This window comes from Chinchilla lanigera, unplaced genomic scaffold, assembly GCF_000276665.1.
Source record: "Chinchilla lanigera isolate Chin_1 unplaced genomic scaffold, ChiLan1.0 scaffold00062, whole genome shotgun sequence".
Taxonomy (NCBI): domain Eukaryota; kingdom Metazoa; phylum Chordata; class Mammalia; order Rodentia; family Chinchillidae; genus Chinchilla; species Chinchilla lanigera.
In genome coordinates this window covers 4284160-4307374 of record NW_004955463.1, presented here as the reverse complement: position 1 = coordinate 4307374, position 23215 = coordinate 4284160, and the positions used below count along the sequence as shown (strand labels likewise).

The window sequence follows — 23215 nt, the reverse complement described above, 5'->3', positions numbered from 1 at the left end:
GGAACATTAGAATGATGATACTATTCAAGTCAGTCTGCCTGAGGTTTTGCTCAAGAGCATAAAAGATAGGTGCAACTTGAACCAAGCACTATAGATGAAAACACGTCTTGCTAGAGTCAAAAATCCTTTCTTGTCAGCAGGCAGCCCTGCTCCTGCCCTCTTCCACAACAGAGGCCAATTTCCACCTGACATGTCCTGGTACTGAAACTATCACCTTAACTGAGAAACGTAGAGATGAATAGAATAATGCATTTGCTTCATTTAGGAAAAGCAAAACAGTTCTTTTGGCCCCCATAGCCAACTCTATAGTAAACAGGTTCTCCTTCCACTGCCGCTCACTGGCACTCAGTCCCATGAAGATACTGCTTTCCTTTTATGATCCAACTCCCCACTCTACAGAAACACTACCCTTGTGCTACTCCTTAAATATTCTTAAAAACTGCCATCCCGTGAGTTTCTGAGTTATTCTCGATTTCAGCTGATATAAGTTATCTACCTCACTCCTGCCTATGAAAAGTCTATCTGCTCTTCAGGGTCTGGCACATATTTTACCTTTCAAGATGCAGCCTTCCCCAGTTGTTGCTCTGTCACCCTAAGACCTCATATTTTATTGCCTTTACCACATGAAAGGCACTTACCGTCCTCTGTACTGTTAATACATGACTATGAGTAACTACATCTCTGTAGTTAAATTAGAAACTGCTTAGGGCCAGTGACCAGCTCAGAGTGAGTGCACAAAAAATGCCCAACGTATATTTTTTAAAAACAGGAAGTGAGGAAAAACTCTTGGGAGATCATCAAAAAACAAAGAGAAGTCATCTATTAATCTGTAGATCAACAGTAAGAGTTCTGTCAATATCCACTGAAGGAAATGTAGGAGTTTGAGAAAGTGGTTACACAAGGGGTTTTCAAATCTAAGAAGAGTCAAGGTGCGTCACAGTACTGACTGCTAATCACCACCCCAGAGGCTCTGAGGTAGTGGACCTGGAGTGGGGTCTGAGAATTTTACTTCTAGCAAGTTCTTAGGTGGCACAAAGGCTGCTAGTGAGGGAAATATATTTTAAGAACCATCAGGCTATACAGACTTGAGAAATGTACTCTTCAGAAGAGTGTACAGAGTGTACACGGGACAGAGTTATCATACGATTAATCAAATTATAGACATTATAGAAGCAGTCCTCTAACCCTTTTCTATTATATAAAGTTGGAGATTTCATGCCCATACAGTTAAAGTTGGGGAAATATGACCTCTTTTACACTACTGACAGGATTCTGAATCTGTGTAACATTTTGGAATTGAGGGTAAGTGAAAAAGCAGACAATCTGGCAACTGAATTTAAGTTTTATATAGAGCCTCTAGTAATTTACCTCCCAAGAATTTAACTTAAGGAAACAGTAAAAGACACATACAGCCATTAATTTAAAATGTTCATAAAAGCATTCAAAATGAATGGCATATATAAAATAGGGAAATGTTAAACCACTGTACTATTATGCTGCTCCAGAAAATATTTAAAAGGAAAAAGTGAGCAAAATAAAATGACAAGTAGAAATATTGTAATACTATAGAGCACACCAATATTATTTTAAAAATTATATATAATAAATACTTAGAATTTATAGTTTATAGTGTCTTCAAACTGCACATAGGATAAAAATTTTTAAACCGTATTATTTTCAAATAATATACTTAATATATTTTTCTTTGAACTCTAAATATTGTTTAAGACTATCTGTAAGTGAAAGAAATGGATATAATAGTTAATTTGAACAACAAAAAAGCATCATTATACTTGAGAGTACCAAAAGAGACTGGAAAGATAGCATGACTACAGTGCATTATCTGCAAACATCAAACGTATTAGCTGAAAAAGTAACCAGCAAACTCTTTAAAAATAGCTTTGTTTCCTGACTACAAACACTTGTGTGTGCTTCTGTCTTACATATCACATTGGTATGTATGTATGACATACGTCAAATGTAACAATACCCCTCTGCTATATGCTATCTGCAGACTTGAACATAGTTTTTTTTATAAAAAATAACTGTTAAAATGGCTTTATTAACCTTTTATTCTATTTGGATAGCTTTTTCTTATAAGCAATCTGGATGCATCACACAGACTCCCTTTCCCCTTCGGTGCTCCCACTGCAGTTGCCACTCTGCACTGCGGGGGCTGTCAGCACCCTCGCCACTCGCTCAAGCATGATTGAGAGGGTGCTGTCCTCCCTCAGGGACAGGAGGCACCACTGAGACCTAGCGGTATCCCCATCACAGGTTATCAGTGAAAAGAAGGGTCTCTCTTCTTCCTGCCAGTCTACTACGTCCAGTGCTGTGCTATCCAGTGTGGCAGCCACTAGTTGTCTATGCCTACTTCATTTTAAATTAATTAAATGAAATTAAAACCATAGTTTCTCAATCACATTAGCCTAGTCACAACTCAAGTGCTTGAACAGTCATGCACAGTGGCTACCATATTAGATAACAAAGATGTCAAAGAAGCTGGAAGAGGCCTTGACTCTCTGATCCACTCTTGTGAGCAAGAGGAGCTGCAGAGGGGTTCCCCAACATTTCAAAGTTAAAATGGAGGCTACTCCTGACTAGGTAACTGATCACACTCTTCTTGTTAAAAAACTAAGTACAAAAGGATTTGGTCTCTAGTACTTATCTCCTTTCCCCTATTTTCTCAACTTCACTTTTCTTCAACATTGGTCTATAGGTAGTAAAATATCAGCCTGTATAATTTAACTCATTCTGAACATGATAATTATTTCTGCGGCTGAATAGAAATCAAGTCATGTTCCCCAACTTAAAACCAATAAACAAATACTAATACAATATTTACCTCTTTTAAGCTTTCTTTGCAAAGGGGACAATATGGTGCATGATCTAAACAGCGCTCAAGACAATTCTTACAGAATGAATGTCCACAGGGGGTTGTCACTGGCTCAAAAAACAATCTGAAATCAACCAAAATACATGTTAGTTTTCAAATTAAACTATCCACTGGAAAAGCCTCAACTAGTAGTGGAACCATGACATTGACCTCTACTTAGTGGGGGAAGAAGGAAGGCTGGTGGGGAGGAGAGGTGGGAGGGGCACCGGTAAGAATATGAAACCCTCCTGAACCTTTCCAAAGTTCTTAGTCAACAAGTATATCCAGCCAAGGGCCTAGAACTGCACTGATTATTATAACAGATACTGGGTACACGCGCCTACTAAGCACTTAAAATGCACCAAACTGGGACATGCAGCAAGTGTAAAAACACCAAAGTTCAGGAACTTAGTGCAAAATAAATAATGTAAAATATGTCACTAATAATTAGTAGTTTACACATAGCCTCCAGACTCCCACTTTATCAACCTGAGTCTTTTAATAGGATTATAAAAGCCTTACTATGTAACATTCATAAAAAGAATAATCTAATTACTACTGTTAAACCCTAAAAGAACTATTAGGCTTAATAATAGATAAAATACTCAAGGCAGAAAAACTGATTTTATTAACTTTATAATTATTTCCCAAAACATGATACTTCTGCATTCCCTAGAAATGTTGTTAGAGTTACGGGTACTTTATAAACCATCTGGCCTAAGCCCCTTACTTCAAGGATTAAACCAAGGCTGACAATTAAAAGACTTCATCAGGAATATAGCTAGTTACCCCAGCCTAACTGTGACCAGCCCCAGGCCTCCTAACGCTTCAAAAATTCTTAATCCTACCTTAACTTATGTAAATGAGAAATATTCTTTCAAAACTGTCAATCTTTTAGAATCACAGGTATTCTACATAATGGAAAGCCTTATCCAATGTTACTCTGAAAGGTTTATGATTAGCATATGTGCGGCAGAAGTGAGCACAGAAAATGGTACAATTAAGATGAACAAGACAGGAGCTTATACATAAAACACGTATCTACAATTCTTACCCAAATCTAAAAGCACAGATACAACAAAGTTTAAATAATACCTGTAACTTTGATCACATTTTCCAACTCCCCAGATTCTGTTTATGCTATAAGCCACTAGAGTCGCACAACACAGTAATATGGGCTATGCAAATACTAATCCTATTTTCTCAACAAGAAAAACTGAGGCTCAGAGATTGTTATTTTCTAAGGAGGTGAAAGATAATCCTAGAACCAACATTCATATCTTGTGTTATTTGGGCCAGTATTCTCTTGCTTAAATTGCCTATTAATACCTTTATCTATGCTACATTATATTTAAAAATGTTCACTTTGTATAAAATTTTATATGCTTACCTCATGCACAGAGAACATTCAAAATCTGATACATCTATTAATTCTTCTGGGATGTCACCATAAGCAAATGAAAACATACAGACTTCACTGGGATTTTCTATTCAAACAAACATAAATAGGGGTTTCTTCTTTAGGAAAAAGTTTAAAGGTCACTGTATAAATACATTTATGTTGTATGAGAGTAAAATACAATTTTCACCTCCTTGTTTTTTAAGTTTGTTTCTTCCATCTTCATTTACAACCACATCCTGTTCTAACAGAGACAACTTTCTTTTCAGCAGAACACCTTTCTCCCGAGCAGAGAGCAGAGGTTCCGAGGACACCCTTTTCAGACAGTCTTCTCCAGCAGGGATTCCTACGGAATTTATGGCCTGTGTGGACTGAGCCCGGCTCAGGCTTCCTTTCACGGCCTCTGCAGGGTCCTCTGCTTCCTCTTCAGTCTATACAGGTACAAGAAAACGGCGAGCCTGGTTTTCACTATTCTTTATTTCTCCCACCAAGAATCAAACTGAAATGAAATTCCAATGCCTCATAATACTCATTTTTATGTTCACTTAACAGCCTTCACTTTTAATTTCAAAATCCTAGAGTTTTTTTGCCCGTACTTACAGAGCCCTAGATATCAAGCCCGACTTCTGTAATAATGAGGTTTGAAATAATCATGCTAATATAGTTGTTCATACACTGAATAAACTAAAATAAATATAATGTTCTACATATTCTAAGTGACTAAAAGCGTTCTGACATTTAAGTGACATAACACTGTCATTAATGAGGAAATATTTTACATACAAAGTTTTAGCGTAAGTGAAAGACTATCGACAAACTCCTGTTAAGACAACTAGACAGGATGTAAGTACCTAAGTAGGTCCTGATGGTTGGAACTAGTAAAATAAAGGTCTTAATTTGTAAAGAAATAGATGTTCCAAAATCATGATCTCACTCCTTACCTCCTTTGAGCTCAGCTCACGGGGAGAGTGGCACTCATCCATTATTGATGGGAAACTGAAAGGTTTGCTTTTAATACATGGTAATGAACTCCAGGACGATTCCTTCAGGCCTTCTTTTAAGTTTTCAGGTGATAGTAAGTCACATAAAATCTGCAGAAGTATAAAAATAATGGAAAATACATAGTATCTGGCTAGGAATAACAATTTAAATTTATCTAATATTTAGGAATGTTTAGAAAGTTTGTAGCAGACATTATTTTTGACTAGCAGGAGAGGAACAACAATATAAAGTCTTATGAAACCAACATGGGCCTCAAGGGAGTCAAATCATACCCTTCCAAAAACAAACCAGAATTTTGACAAACATGCAAGTACCCAAGACAGTCTCGCTTTTTAATGTAAAAATTATAAAGAGAAGAGTTCGTAAGAGAAGTAGAAAATATGTACCTCTAAATATTACTGAGCCCTAACCCGTCAAAACTGCTCATGGTTCACACCAGTATGCACTTTCAGGATGGACCAGAGTGTTGGAATGTTTATATGAAGAACTTGTGTGCTGAACTATAAAATTCTAAAATTCCTGGTATTTACACCAAATTTAGTTTATCACTACACAACTAACCTGTGTGGCAGCACTTGGCAGGGAGCACTTAACAGCAGCTTCCCCATGATAGCCAGGATTGAACAAAGCGACAGTCGTACAATCAAAACTCTGGGCGCTTGTTTAAGAAATCTATCTAAAATTCTCGAAGAAACTGAAAGTGAAGCTGGGCATGGCAGTGCACACCTGTAATCTCAGCACTTGGAAGGCTGAGGAAGGGGAATCATTCAGAGTTCAAGGCCAGTCTGAACTATATGGTGAGACCCTGTCTCAAAAACAAACAGGGATTGGATTTTTTTTCCGAAGCAGCCAATAAGCTGCATTCATATGTACATCAAAACATTTCTTAGAGTCTATTTTTGGAGGCTTAGTTCTTCAGCTGTACCTTCTCTCAAATACACAGAAATCTGACTAATCTACAAGTCAGTGCACAAAATATAAACTGTATAAATAAAAATATGCATCCTTAATAGATGTATAAGCCATAAATACTTAAGGCCTGGAATGTAGCTCAGTGGTAAAACCCTGACCTAGTGTGTGTGAAGCTTCATCTCAGTACCACAAAAGATAGACAGAAATAAATATTTAAAAGCTGCAAGCCTTCTTACATTTTCTTTGCTTTAAAAAGTACTAAACACACACCAGCCCTAGAACACAGCAACTCCACTCCTAAGTATTTGCCAAATAGGTCTAAAAACATATGTTTATGAAATGACTTGTAGAAGAATGTTCATAGTAGCCTCATTCATTGAAATAAAAAACAAAACACAAAAAACTGGGAACAACCCAAATACTACTACTGAAGACTATAAACTGACGTGTCATTTTACAGACTCCTGGTCATTAATAGAAAAGAGAAAAATTCCTGGCTGTATCACAAAAATAGTAAGTTGAGATAAAAAGAAAGCCAGAGGATACATTGTATGACTCCAGTCATATGAAGTGTTAGAATAAGTCAAACTCCCCTATGATGAGAAATCTGAATAGTACATACCTCTAGCAGCACAGAATGGAGTAGTTACTGGTAAGAAGATGGAGGAATGTTCTAGAAAGGTGGTAATAGTCCCTATTTTGATGGAGTGCTGTCACATTGCTGTATACATGTCTCAAAACGCATATATGAATTTTTACTGAACTGTAAAATTCATGTATTTTATTATTAAACAAATACATTGTGGTACATACATATATATATTTATATAATATGTACATACACCACAATTGTACTTTAAAGTATTGCTTCTTATGCATTCACTTAATTTTACTAACCAGCTAATTAACAATTACAATAATATGAAGATGTCTAGCAGCACAGAAAATGTGAAATTATAAACTCATTAAAAGTTTACAATCTCACCAAGAAGATAATGCTAACATACAGGACAGAAAAGGAAAACAGGAAACAATTTTTGGCTAAAACCGTAAGTAGAAGATATACGTACATAAACCTCTGAGAAAATGTACCTGTTAGTGGGTTAAGGGAGGTGGGATCTGTGAAAAACACCTAAGTTCTCATACGTTAGAGACCATGAAGATCTCCTAAGATGCTTTAAAACCACCGCCCCAATTCTGGGTATTCTGATTCCAAAAACCTATGGTGGGTGGATCTAGGAATCTTTATGGTTAAGAGCCACTCTGGTGATTCTTTTAAAAAGCCACACTCTTAGGTAAACATGTGGTCTTTTGAGAATACTGAGAGCATTATGATTGGGAGTCTGAATTTGTACTAGGGTAGATTCTTCTCAAAGAATTTTTCAAAGACCTTTGTCCTTTCAGATGCTCTGTGAATAAATCTGACAAGAGCTATGCATTTCTTAAAACTATGGCAAATTAAAATTGCTGACAAATTCTGAAGAAACTTACTTAACCTAATTTAAGCAAAATTTCCTCCAAAGTCAGGGAATCAACACTTTTCTCTTCCTCTTCCCTTCTTTCCTACTTTCCTTCTCTTTTTAAAATTAATAGCTACTAATATACCACAAAACGAACTACAGAAAGTGATATATGGAGCATTGAGAAAAGTACAGCAAAACAAGTGACTGGGGCAATAATATTCACAATCATTGAAAGTAAGCAAAGTTTAGAGCTGAAGTGAAAGGCCATCAGGTCAATAAAGATCCCTGAACAGGAACATCATGTCAGCCATGTTTAGGTTGAGTACCCTTTTTCTGAACTACTTGGGACCAGAAGTGTTGCTGCTGTGTGTTTTTTGGGGGGGGCGGGGTATGTGCATAAACATGATGAGATATCTTAGGTATAGCACCCAGGTTTAAATATAACATTCATTTGTTTCATGTATACCTTACACACATAGTCTAATAATCTTCAATGTGTATTAGAGGATATCTAAATTAAGCAAAATAAAATATCTTTGAATAAAATATTTTGATTTCACTAAGAACTCAATATATTAAGTGAATGGACCTGAAAATCACTTGTCAAATTAACATAGGGACAGATGGCATTCACTGAGGGCAGAGGAAACCCACTAAAGTAGAGTACATTCACCAACTCAGTTCTACCTTGAAACCTCCCCCTAGCTCACTTCTGCATTCTGCTCCTGTGGTTGAAAGGTGGATGACAAAAATCAAGGTACCCAGAGCAGGGAAAAACCCCAGATGTGGACAGACACCATTTAGCACTAGAGTGACCTGAGATAGACTCCAAGGCAATTAAGCCTTCACGCCTGGGACTGCATCTAATTAAATGAATCTAATTAAAAACAGAGGCATCATGCAAAGGGAACACTTGCAGAAACCCAAATGTTATGTAAGAAAGAGCTGCCCATTTCTCTCCCTACATGGCCCAAGACCACACCATAGAGGGAGCAGCAAATGAGGGATCATTGGAAAACCACATTGCCCTAAAGGCCTCTTGGCTTTGTCTTCCTTTTCCACTGGTACAACCTGCTCTGTCTCCCTGGGCCTATATTTGCTTTCAATAAATTTCTGCTATCACAACCTAACTTTAGTGCTTTAATGCTTTGTTGGCAACACCAGGAACCTACCCCAGACGGTAAAAACCTGTGCAATTACTCCCTAGTTACATTCCTTTATAAACTAATTAGCATTTATGAAAAAGACCCGGGTCTTAGCCTTGCCTTGAACTATTACAGTTGGTAAAAAACAATTACCTTTTCTACTTGTAGCTTCGCAGGTGCAAAATCTTCATCAAGGGCTAAGCACTGAAGAAAGAGTTGTAAGGCGTCACCTAAAAAGCCAGCATCCTGGAGTACTTTCCCTTTCCTGAAGTAGACCTTCAACAGAAGCACACACACAAAACCTTTACAAGCAGAACTGCTTAAGAAAATCATGATCAAGGGGCTGGAGATTTAGCTCAGTGGCAAAGCGCCTGCCTGGCAAGCGCAAGGTCGTGAGTTCGGTTCCCGAAACCGGAGAAAAACCAAAAAAAATCAAAAAAAAAAAAAAAAAAAGAAAATCATGATCAAGGAAGGAAAACAAAGTGCTCAGAAATGCTGATTCCGAAACTGAATGACACCAAAGAGGCCAAAGCCTTTTGGAGTTTTATGGACACACTACCCTGCACAGGGACTAATGAATCCCCGGGGAAGGAAGAACCAGAAAATGGCTTGATCAGAGTTCATGGCAAGGTAGAGCTTGTCAAGACCTGAAATAGCACGTTCCCCACTTCTTAACTTCTTAAAATTTTGGAGGAAAAGAGAAAATAATATGCAAAATTATACTGACTTTCAATTGTATTGATTATTATTAAAAAATTAAAATGTGAAAAAGACATTCACCACAGTATCAGGACTTTATGGTAAATGCACTCCAGGTCATTAGGGAATATACCTTTGGCAAAATATTTCTTAAAAGAATATTTATAGACATAATAAATCCTTGGATTTTAATAAATCCTTGTCTTTTTCTCCTCAGAATGAGTTCAGCAAGTTTGACGACGCAAGTTGGAACCCTACTAGTTATCATAGAGAAACCAAAAATTTGTTTTGTGGGGCAGTCCAACACAGTTTTCAACTGGGAAGCTTTGAACGGAACTTCCTTATGTGATTAGAGTGAAACAAGTTTTATAACCCACAGAGTTATCAGTATTAAAACACATCAGAGGAACCTAAACAATGTTCAAGTCAAATAGTTTTTTTTAGCTATCATTAAAATGGCTGGGCCTATATTTCCAATTACACCACTGCAATGATAAGCTGAGAGAATTCATTCCTTTTCAACAGTCTTAAACCTTCCAAACCAACCAATGCCCTTTATATACTTGCTTTGTACTAACCACTCAGGCCATCATGGGAGTTTTATAATGTTTTCTTTTTAGATGTACACTTTTTAGACCATCTTCCTACTGTTCCCAAAGACATAATTTTGAATGGAGGGGAAAAAGTCACACGAAAGTATAACCTCTAGCTTCAAGAATATGTACAGGAGACAGACTAATCTGCTTTCACAATTTGATACAAAGGAGAATTAGCAGACATTGTATGTTGTATACTTTCACCCAATCTTTTTAAAACCACAGGAACAAGGCAACTTTCTTTGCCTACATCTACTGTGTACATTCACTGCAGGTCACCTCATTGTCATTACAAAGCCTCAAACATTTGCTAGCCTCAAGGACATAGCTCTTTCCATTAATAGGCCTTCTTCAACGAAGTCCATTTGGAACTCAACTTCACAATATGGTAAGCTGTACTTCTTTGTAAAAATTTTGTATAATAGTATCTTCGTTTTTCCCCTGTATCATGAATTCAGCTTGTTCTTTGGTTATAGAACAAAGATTTTTTAATAATTTAAAAAACTAATCAGATGACATTATCTACTCAAAATACTCATCCTAAATTTCTAGAATGCTATATATGTTATTTAAGCCAGCTGTCCATTTTGTTAAAACCTGTAACCACAACCTAAGTTCCCTATAGCTGATATCTTAAAATTATGCAATTTACAGACAGTAATTTTACCTCAGGCCAATGTGGAAGTTGAAAGAGAACTGCATTTAAATCTTCAATGGCTGCTTTAAATTCCTGAAGACCAGCATAAGATTCTGCTCGGTAAATTTTCAGTGTCAGGTCACTGGGTTCTGAAATAATATTTTGCAAGGATATGATTATTTTAGAAAGATTATATAACGCACAAAATATTATCATACTAGGTTAAGAAATGAGTTGTGATTCCATAGTTAATAGCCAAGTTAAAGTTTATAAACTAAGTACAGATAGATATAACCCTCTTACATGTTGAATCTTACCTAGAAGTTATATCATTATCATAAGCAGAATATTTTACTGGAGGGAACTATTGTTTTTAAGAGTACTGGAAATATGTTTATAATATGAATACCCCTAAGGTATATTTTTAAGAGTAGTCTATGAAGATTTTAAAGTCATGTCTTATATGTTTACAGAAGACATGCCAGCTTTTCAAGGTAAACATTATGTTTTATATCCTAATTTCTAACTCTTACAAAATGGCCTCTATTGACATGGAAGTCTCATAGTGACAATGAACTACCAAGCCTCAGTCTTATGAGGGTATATGGTTCTGATTCCCAAGGAAATGGGCTCATCAGTCAGCTTTAAAATTTAATTTAAATTTTAAAAATTTAATTCCTACTATTAGCACGAATGGCATTAGATTATCTCAAATATATTTATTTTCAAATACTCTTGGGGAAAAAGCTCAGCTGTTAATTTCCTCTACATCTGTACCTGAGAAGCTAAATTACTGGCCAATGACACTAAGAATTTCAGACACTTAGGTGGTTCAATTATATTACTGTAGTCAATTTCAATAGGTACACTGATCCTAACACTGAAACCTACAAAAAAGTTAATTTTCAGTATATCTACATGACATTAACTTCAGTATTCTCTTAAAATTGTTTATCTTTAAAGCTTTCAAAAAAACATGTTTATAACACATAGCATTCATTGTAACAAGGGCATGAAGACCCTAAATGCCTCTAAAAATAAATTTAATAAAACTCAATAGTGCAGTAGTTTTGAAATGACTGGTTTTCTACAGATAACGCTGGCTTTATCTATAAATTAGTTTTCACTTGCGGGTGCCTCAGAACTGGAATTATATTATTTGCTCAATTTTATATCAATGACAATTTTTTAAAAGAATGCAATTAATTTAATGAGAATATTTTACTTCCTCAATAAAAAGACATGCCTAGAGTTCTGTCTTTTGTTTCTTAAATTGAAAATTGTTATTTCTTAAAAAAATACATTAAAAATGAAAAGTTTGACAAATAATGAAGAATTAACGAATTCCTACCATGCAGCTGACCCTGGAGGTGCTCAAAATTATCTTACATTATTCCTGCCTTTGAGCAGCTTACAATCTAGCTATGAAATTTTATGTGACTATGAAACAGCACCATGCAACACTGATTTGTCAAGCACAACTGGAGATCTGAAAACACAGTGGTACATGAACACAGTCAAAGAATGAGTGGTATCCATAAATGGGCATCTGAGATGAACACATCCTTCTCAGATGAAGAAATACAAATGGCAAAGAAATATATGAAAAAAGGTTCAACGTCATTCGTCATTAGAGAGATGCAAATTAAAACAACACTGAGATCTCATCTCACCCCAGAACGAATGGCTATCATCAAAAAAAATCAACCAATAACAAATACTAGAGGGGCTGTGGGGAAAAAACCCCTTTCTCCACTGTTGGTGGGAATGTACACTGGTGCAATCACTGTGGAAATCAGTGTGGAGATTCCTCAAAGTACAAGAGATCCCATTTCACCCAGGTATTCCCCTTTTGGGTATCTCCCCAGAAGAATTAAAAACATCATATCACAGAGATATATGTGCACCCATATTTATACCAGCACAATTTGTAATAGCTAAATCTTGGAAAAAACATAAATACCCATCAACTGAAGAATGGATAAAAAAGGTGTGTTTGTTTTATTTATTGGAATACTACTCAGCCACAAAGAAGGATAAATTGCAGACTTCCATAGGTAAATGGATGCAACTCAAGACTATACTCATAAGTAAAATAAATCAGACCCATATCTATAAACATCATATTGTCTGACTAGTGTGAAAAACTGAACAATAAGACCTAAAATGTACAATAAATATTGTGAACTGGGAAGAAATTGTTCAAAATAAAAGATAAACTATGATGGAAAGGATACAGAAAGAAAGGGGAAAAGAAAAAAGTATATTTATACACAAGATAATTAAGATGGTTATATAGCTAGTATCTCTTAGTTCACTGAAAAGAAAGGTTTGTGCTAGTATTCTTTGGACAAGATATAATGCCTGTATCTTGTACTCTGAGTAAATACTACGAAGACAACAATACATAATGTATTAATCATTGTAACTCTTCTATTAACCTGTTTTGAAACTCTTTTATTGTTATTTTTATGTTTTGGGTTTTTTTGGTACCAGGAATCAAACTCAGGACCTTGTGCTTGCCAGGCAGGCGCTGTACCACAGAGCTATATCCCTGCCCCTTTTTTTTCTCTTTAAAATAAAAAAAATGAAAAAAGAAAGATTGAGTGGTAAGACTTCAGCATCAGAACTCTGGGGCAGCAATGCAGTTTTCTACCCTCAGTGCAAGGGTTTCAACAACATCGCTGAGACACAGGCTCCACTCTAGAAAAAGGGAGTTCACTGTGCAAATAAGCAGCCCAATCCACTCTTTGGACCCCTGACTGATCTTTATTTCAGTAATTTTTCTTCTTGCAGTAAGTTAGTGCTCTTCTACACTTGGCACCGTGCACATTCAGAAGTGCTGACTATCCACCTTTTTCTGTGCCTTTACTGGTCAGTCACCTCAGTAGGGCCGTACTCAAAGAGGTGCCTGAGAAGATGTCTTTGGGAGAAAAGTCACTTTGGAAAGAAAGTTAATCTCTAAAATTCATGAATATGCTAACTAGCCTGATTTAATCACTGTACAACATAGATATCTATCAAAATATCACAACGGACTTTATCAATATGTCAATTATTAAACACAGCAAAAAGAAAAAAAAAGTGTTCTTCATTATAACCAAAGCAGAAAAGGGGCTTTCCTCTCTACACAGAAACATTCAAGCCACTGATACAGTTTAAAGAATGTCCTTAAAGGCAGTACTGGGGTCAGAAGAGAAGATGCACACACCCTACAGTGAGATGAACAGAAAGTCAGATTTTAAAACATCTGCTCAACTCCTTATAGATAACGCTTTTACTGAGAATTTCAAACTTGAATGGGATAATTATCCTGAGTGACTCTACTAGAAAAATATATTAGTTTATAAAAGAGATCAGGCCCACCCCATGTATTTCAAATCCTTAATTCTGAAAAGAAGCCAAATGTAGTAACTGAAGTCCTTTACGTAATCTAAGCATACAGCCTATCTGCTGTCCGCGGAAACTTTGAAGAAAGGTGACCAAAACAAAGCAGTGAGTCCCAGCTACATCATGAAGTCAAGTCCGAGTCAACAATATCCGCTCCCTGTCTCTACCTGACCTTGAGAGACGTGGAGTGCACAACTCCCTTCGCTGTCCAGGTCAGCAGGGTGGATCGGCTCGGTTCACAACGACAAGTTCCCTATACCTAGCTACAGCAAGTGCCTGACACACTGTATACTTCATTTGTTGAAAAAATACAAAGATGACTGGTTTGAGCTATTTCTATTATGCCTTCTGCCTTTGCTCACAGACCCCCTTCCTCGTCATACTAGTCCTTACCCAGTGTTTCCCTTCTTTGGATAACTTTTTTTTGGGATAATTTTCTATCCAACAATATTCAGCTCATCAATCTCCTTCCAAGATGCTTTCACTGGCGTCTAGGTGGATGAAATGCATTCCACAGATCTAGAGTGTGAGCCTTCATGTGCGCGTGCCTAGCTTCAGTGCAGGCCTGTTCACGTACTGTGTGCCAGGGAAGTCACAAGTCACCCTTACGTTTCCTCAGTTATAAAGTCAAAGGGTTTTTAAATTTTTATTTTTAAACTACCACCTGCCAGGTTCTGTTCTAAATGATTTATATTCTCCAAAACAATCCTATGTGGATAAGGCAACTGAGCAGTGAGAGCTCAAATAGCTTGCCCAGGGTGAGCTGGTAAGTGATGGATTTAAGATTCTAACTCCAGAGCTCTGGCTATTTGCTTCTATGCTAGGTTAACAACAGCATCTCACAAGGTTACTCCAGAAAGTAAGTTCACATATGTAAAGTACTGAGAACAGAGCTTGGAACACCAAAAGCAGTATCTGTTTGCTTCCCATCAATGTATCCTCAAATCCATCTCAGACAATGAATGTTTCCTAAACAAAGGGCCACTCACTAAAATTTGACTCCTTTAAGCGCCTCAGGTCAGTTCCCTCTTTGTCTTGTTCCAGTCAGTACTGTTATTCCTAAATCAGGAAGCAAACAAAACTCAGCTCATCTCCAGAAACTAGCCTTCCACTGTCCAGGGTCTTGTGAGGCCAAAGTGAGCATTTGCAGTCATGGTTCTCTATCACAGTTCCCCTGCTCGGAGCCAATCAGTAGGAGGAAAGTTGTTCTTTCACTCATATTTCAGAATTCTTTTTTGGTAGGCTGGAAAAGTTCTAAAATGTCAACTCATATGATTGAAAATTATAGGACATAATTAAAAACCATCCTTTTCCAATCACAAAGAAGTAACTAGTGTTTGTACTATCAAAAGATAAAATTATCACAACTAGTTTAAATATCTAATTGATTTTTATTTGCAAACCTAGAATTGGGAAACAAACAATTCTATAAAATATTCTGGTGGGTTGAGTATAGAAAAGGGCTAAGAAACTCAGAAAATGGGACAAAAAGATAACTGATTGATTCAAACTTACTTTCCTCATAGGGTTAAAAGCGAAAGAGCTTTTTTATACTGACAGGTTGATAAATTGTCTGGTTTTTTGGATTACATGGTACATACTACAAGCACCTCCATGCAGGTTTGGTCTGGCCTGCTGTGACTTAGGGAGGCTGGCTGAAACCCATAAAATTTATTCAACAGTATATAGCCTATACTTTGCGTGTGTGTGTGTGTGTGTGTGTGTGTGTGCGTGCGCGCGCGCGCGCGCTTCGTTTCTCAGAAGGCATCTCCATCATTAATGATATATTACCATGTTTATTAGGTATCTGGGTTGAATACTTATAAAAAGCCCTATTCATGTGTGTGTGTGTGAATTACATCTGTGGTATTTTTATTAAATATACTATCTATAACTGTCACTAATTCACATGATTTTAATGGCTACAAAATAGTCTACTGTATATACAATCCACTCAAAAATTCCCTGTTCTGCAAGTTATCTTCGATGTTTTGCTAACAGAAAAAGTACAACAAATATACAAAATTTTCAACACATTTCTGCTCTTTTATAAGAGCTTCATTTCATACTCCAGTTAGCTACTTTTTTTGTTTACTAGAAAAATACAAGTGAAAAGTAGCATTATTTTAGTAGATCTTTCTTCAGCAAGTTTGACCTTTAAAGCCATACATAGTCACACAATACATAGCAGCATTTCCAAAGAGGGCAATACAGAGGAGGTATGTAAATGGCTACAGTATACCATCTACACTTGTAGAGTAAGTACAATGTATTCAGAAAATGATGAAACAGTAAAACTGAAACATTTCTCAGAATGCATCTCCATCATTAATGATATATTACCATGTTTATTAGGTATCTGGGTTGAATACTTACAAAAAGCCCTATTCATACCCTTTTATTCTTTTGAGTACCTTATATGAAGCTCTCAAAATTGCCAATGTCAACCAAGATGCCCATTTTTTTGCTTCAATTACTTTATTAAGTTCAGTATGGTAGAACTTGGTTATCATAGGTAATATGAAAGATGCTAACTGATGTCATTAATGATTAATAATATCCAAGAAGAGGACTTTGACACACTGGATTGGAAAATCTGAAATCCAATCCCCTCTGGGGAATTTATCTAATTCTTTGAATCCTAGCCTCCTTCCCTTTAAAATGTTCACCATAAAATGTCTTAAAATGGTTGTAAGGACTGAATAAAACTATTCATACAAACAGGTAACATACTATCTGGTACACAATTATTACCAAAAATAGTAGTTGTTGATAACATTACAAATATTTCAGAACACACTGATTTAAAAAATTAGCTTAGCTCTTCAAAGAAGACAAGGATACATTCTATTTTGTTGCTTTCCCTCATAAGTATTAGACAAGGTGGGAAACATCTTTCGGGATTAGCAATGTAGACTGGACCATCAGGCCAAGGAAAGACAACGAAAGACCAACACTATCTACATCAAAGTGTGTGGGGGGGTGTCAAACAGAAGTGACTGCCCTGAATTTTAAAATTCTCTGAAGTTACTCATCTTCTACAATAATACATAATTCCAATTTCGAAAAATGCCTTTGAAATACTCAAATTTAAAAAAATGCTGAATGAAGTTAACTAAATTCTGGTATATTTGACATTATTTGGTGAATAAAAACAGGTAAAATGAAAGTTATTAACTTTAAACTGGGCATGTCATAGTTATTTACAACATGTTTTTTCATCTTCTACATCAGTAAGAATATGCCATCATAACTGATCTTTTTACTAACTCTGAGGCAATACAAAGATCCTTAAAGCACTTTATGAATTAAAGAAACAAATCAGAAATATACTACACATAAGCTCATTTAATTAGAAGTCATTTAAGCAACAAACCTGGTTGTTTTTCTCTTTTAATTTTTTTTTTTTTTTTAGTGTTTAAATAGATACCAATTTGCTGCAATTATAAAAGGAAAAAATATAAACTGTGTAAGGGCAGGGCTTTTATTTTGCTCACTTCTACATTTTTAGAACCTGAAACAATGCCTGGCACGTAGTAGGTATTAGATAAATACTTGTTGATGAATAATAAGAATACTTGAGGTTTATATGGTAATTGTTTAAATCCACTTCATGCTCAGAAGCATGAGGCTTTTAGAAGCATGAAGCTTTTAGTTCTAACTTGGTTACTTAATTGTCTTAATAAAAGCCACCTGAAATTCTTGGGGCTTTCTCTAATGTCTGAATTATGGTATTAATATTTGGCCTTCTACTCCCAAAACTGCTGTACAGATTCAATGCAATTCCCGTTAAACTACCATTAGGATACCTCACAGATCTCGAGAAAACATGCATTAAATTCATCTGGAAGCAGAAGAGACCCAGAACAGCAAAAGCAATCCTGGGCAACAAGGACAAGTCAGGTGCAATCACAATCCCTGACCTGAAATTATACTACAAAGCTACTGTAATAAAATCAACACGGTACTGGCTAAAAAACAGACCTGAGGATCAATGGAACAGACTGGAAGACACAGCCACAACCACAAACACACTCAGCCACCTAATCTTTGATAAAGGGGCCAATCAAACTCATTGGAAGAACGATAGCCTCTTTAATAAATCGTGCTGGAAAAATTGGCTTGCCACCTGCCAAAGACTGAAAATAGACCGAAGTGTATCACCATGCACCAAACTCAAGTCAAAATGGATCACAGATCTCAATATTAAAACAGAAACACTAAATCTGTTGGAAGAGAAGGTAGGTAAAATACCTTGAAGACATAGGGGTAGGCAGACAGTTCATGAACAAAAACCAAAATGCACATGAAATACTTCAAAGAATCAACAACTGGATCTCATCCTACTGAAAAGTTTCTGCACATCTCAAGAAATCACCAGCAGAGTAAAAAGAAAACCTACAAACTTGGAAAAAATTTTAGCTGACTGTCCCTCAGACAAAGAGCTTCTATCTAGAACATATAAAGAATTAAAAAAATCAGCCCCCCCCCAAATTCAAAGACCCAATCCAAAAATGGGCAGCTGAGATGAGCATACACTTCTCAGAAAAGGAAATACAAAGGGCAAATAAATACATGAGAAGATGTTCAACATCATTAGTCATTCGAGAAATGCAAATTAAAACAACATTGAGATTCCACCTTACCCCAGTAAGAATGGCTACCATTAAGAAATCAACCGATAACAAATGCTGGCAAGGCTGTGGAGAAATAGGAACCCTTCTCCACTGCTGGTGGGAATGCAGACTGGTGAAACCACTGTGGAAATTAGTTTGGAGATTCCTCAGAAAACTAGGACTACAGGTCCCATTCCACCCAGCTATTCCCCTTCTGGGTATTTTCCTAGAAAATCTAAAAACACCATATCACAGCAATATATGCGCACCTATGTTCATAGTAGCACAATTTGTAATTGCTAAATTGTGGAAGCAACCCAAATGTCCATCCACCAAGGACTGGATAAGAAAATTGTGATGCTTTTATATAATGGAATATTACTCAGCTATAAAGAAAGATAAACTTGAGGCTTTTATAGGTAAATAGTCACAACTACAGACCATACTCATAAATGAAATAAATCAGGCATGCATGTGCAAGCACCACATTGTCTCACTATTATAAAACCTGAAGGAGTTAATAAAAACTCGGAGGTATGACAGACATTGTGAAATGATAGGAAAATGCTCAAGGGTAAAGGGTAATTGGGATATGGGAAAAGAGAAGGGAAGGAAGGAGAAATTTTGTATGTATGTATATACAGGATAGTTAACATAGTTGATCTACTGTCTTCTATTTCTTTGCTGAACGAAACTGTTAATGAGTCCTTGATTGATCAATATTACATCTCTGTTTTCATGAGAAACCACTTTGAAGATATCAATATGTAATACAAGAAGCACTGTTAATTTCCTACCACTTTGTAACTCTGTATTGTCTGTACTGTTCTTTTGCTATTTTGTAAAAGGCTGTCTGTTAATGTTTTCCTCCTTTTATTTTTAAAATAAAAAAAAAAATTGGCCCTTATCTCACATGATCTTTTATAAGGATGAATTAAAATTATGGAAGTGAGAATATTTTGTGAGCTATAAAGCACCATATAACTCAATGTTTCAAGTCCTTTACATTGCAAGGAACATAAATCAGCTACTGATTCATTAAATTCAAACATTTTCACTTTAACCCACTGGGCTGTTGAAGATATTAAAAATCCTTCATATTTTCTTTAAGTGGATTTAATATTTACCTGTGATTTGACTAATCTTTTTCTAATTACAGCTTTGCAGGATTCTATATGTCACTGATATACCCTAAAAACCTAACTGCTAATTAATATGTGTAAACTAGAATCAGAATTTAACCTTTATTCTAGTAATATTAAGGCGGTAGAGAAAAAAATAGGAGTTAAAAACAAGGTTTAGATTTAGCTACATCATCTTCTAGCCATAACACAATGGTTATATTTTTAAAATACTTTAATATGTCCCAGGAATTTACCAAGATACTTTTTAAAGTACTTTCCATGTTTTGACTCATTTAGATCTCACAGCGACCTATGAAGCAGAGCCTGTTCTCCCTTTACAGATAAGGAGACCAGAACATAGGTTGGGCCATAAGCCCAAAGTCGAGGCAACAGGGGGCTGCACTGGTTTCCTCCCTGAGTGGTCTGTTTCCAGGATGCAGAGCGTGAGTCCTAGGCCATCACTGTGTCTAGTGGCCTCTGTTTCCTTCCAGAGGACAACGGGACTTTACCAGATTCTCTCTGAGGATCAACTGATACAGATAACATAAAGTACTGGGCAACAGTTTTCAAAGACTACACAACTAGTATGAAAGACAATGATTCCCTTCCCAAAATAGTTTAAATTTAAAATGTCATCCCATTATAACCTTTATTCTTATTATTTTTTTAAAATCAGTTCAAACTGTAAATAATACAATTGTATTCTTTGGGGAAGAAGGGTGAACAGAGGAGGGAAGCAAGTGAGGGTAAAAACTCATCAAGAACAAAAAAGAGGGCAGTTCATACTGGGATCATTTTCAATAGACTCAAGTATAAAGACTCAATACAGAAAAGACTTTTACATAATACCCTTGAATACTAAAAAGAAAGTTATGAAACATCTGAGTTAATACCAAAAGATCAATGGATTAAATGTTATCTAAATATATTTCAATGCAACAGAAACTTATGTAATCTCAATGGGAACTTCTGGTTTTGGCAAAGGTTTTCAAGCCTTCCTTTTCTGTTGACAGAGATAAGTTTGAATATGTGTGGGCTAACTGTAAATGAGGTTTTTTTTTTCTAGCTAGTAGTATTCGTTTCATTCTAAGATATATATGAAGAAATTATAGTGACGATCTTTTCCATTATTAACAGTATCATTCATAATTAAAACTGTACAACTGTATAAATACATTTCAAATGCCTATCTAGCTATCTTGCTAACACCAAAGTTAAAACCTGAAAGTGTATAAATAAATTCATGACTTCATTATCTAACATTTTTATTTATGCTCATAAATTATGGTTTTATTTGTTTGCAGTTCTGAGCATTGCTAGGCAAGTTCTCTACCACTGAGCTATATAATCACCCTTTGTTTGTGCTCATAAATTACGAAGCATATAAATCCGCCCTTTACCAACTCCAGTTTGTTTAGCTCGACATTTTTCTACTACACGTTAGGACTCCAAAAGGTTAAAAAAAAAAAAACAAAAAAAACACTTAGTTTCATTAGTGCCACTGAGACACAATTTCAGGTATGGAATTAATGATTTTTTGGAAAGACCTACAAATGAAGGGAAAAACATAAGCTAATGAGATGAAACTCAAGAGATGAAAAAATAAAATTAACTTAGTGTGCAAAAATCACATGTGCGGTCTACACAAGAAAGAAGAGAGTCAATCTTTCAGAGCCTTTTTCTGCTAAAAATAACATCCTTAACCCACGGCCTAGAATCGGCCTTAAAATATTGGTCACTGAATGGACCTTGACTGTAATTTTGCTCACTTGTTCTTCCATGGCCTAGGTAGGACCCGAATCACGTACTTTAAAGGAAGGTATAAGTACATGTACAGAAGTTAATACCTAATAGTGCTGTTAGTAAGTTTTATTCTCTTATTAAATACCACTGACCAACAAAAAACCGTCCTTGGAAATGGATGTTAACACTTTTCTTGGATGAGGTGTCAAGGCTGGATGAGCCTTGGATTAGTATGTAGGAGAACCGGAGTATACACAGCGGCTTGTACAAGAAAACCAGCTGTGACAGGGATGTCCTGACTTGTGCTTCCTCATTCCGAGCAGACCATGGCCAGGTACTGAGTGATGTGTAGACTGAAGTTCAGCACCTCACTCTGACTTTATGTACCTAGGCAGCTAGAGTCACTTGCGCTAGAATTTTGGATAACAAATAGTTTCATTTTGTTCTGGGCCTATAGTTCTATTTTGTAACTGCCTACTCGCCATAAATGAACATATGTCAGGTTTGTAATTTGAACTCTGAAGATATTAACTCAAGATACTGTCACTAGTTCAGCATGACTAAGCACTCGAGAAAAGACCCAAAATATACTTTGAATTACTGTTTGACCTAGTATCAGTTTGTACTGTATTTAGACATCTATTCATTTTCAGGAGGATTTCTCCCTTAAGTATTATTCCATGACAATACCTAAGAACTACAGTCTTCAAATATGCTTAACACAGATTCATGAGCAGTGACACTACTGACATCTGGGCCTGCTAATTCCTTGCTGTTGGAGCTGTCTTGTACCCTGTGGGATGTTTTGGCAGCACCCCTGGCCAAGCCACTAGATGTCGGTACCAGCACCACCCTTTTCGGGGAAGGAAACTGTTTCGGATATTGTTTTTCACAATGTCCTCTGAGAGGAGGAATGAAATCCCAACTTGGTAGAGAACTGATTTAAAGAACTCTTCACTTTACCTAAACCTGACATTTCTTTCCTTCGCATCCTAAACCATTTTAAGAAAAGTGCTAACGTAGGTTAGGAGGTCAAAGCTGCTGTTGCTTCGAGACAAAACAAAAGACCTACAAAACTTTTCCCCATAGCTTGTGTGTTAGGAGGGGTAAAAAAGGTAAAAAAGAAAAAGAAAAAAATGTGCAGCACAAAGTCTACCTCTGCATTTTGCTAAACTAGGCGCACTTGAAAGTAAGCACAAACGTCTACACTGAAGCATGATCTGAAACAGGCCGGCTGAAACTTCCGAGAGGAACCAACTCTGTGGGCATTTTTGGGCAAGCGCTGACCACGCTCGGGAGGCTCTAACGCCGGCTGGAGACCAGCGGCAGGCTGGGCCTCCAGGTGCGGGGTGCCCGCGCGAGCTCCCGCCACGCCCACCGGACGTCACTCGTTATACAACGCCTCCCCCCCCCCCCCCCGCTTATGCAATGCCTCCCTCCCGCGGCTTCCAATTGCCCCGGTGACTTTTGTGCGACAGGGAGGTAAAAGCACGGCCTCGGCTGGGGACCCTGCTCCCGCCCGGGCTGCTGTCCTCCGGGCCGGCCCGGAGCTGCCCATCACCGGGAAACGCGCGGCACGAAGCCCGGCCGCGCGCGCTCGCCCCGCTCCCGCCC

General features: G+C 36.8%; 1 protein-coding gene across 1 annotated transcript in view; it reads right to left on the bottom strand.

The window, feature by feature from the left end:
- The window catches only part of Lonrf1 (LON peptidase N-terminal domain and ring finger 1), a 36108-nt gene that overhangs the window by 11342 nt on the left and 1551 nt on the right, over positions 1–23215 (bottom strand). Inside the window, exons 2-7 of the mRNA XM_005398466.2 lie at positions 10759–10877; positions 8950–9072; positions 5216–5365; positions 4465–4705; positions 4266–4362; positions 2846–2960 (exon numbers count right to left, since the gene is read on the bottom strand). Of these exons, the coding sequence (XP_005398523.1) occupies positions 2846–2960; positions 4266–4362; positions 4465–4705; positions 5216–5365; positions 8950–9072; positions 10759–10877 (845 nt within the window). The remainder of the gene's footprint in view (positions 1–2845; positions 2961–4265; positions 4363–4464; positions 4706–5215; positions 5366–8949; positions 9073–10758; positions 10878–23215) is intronic.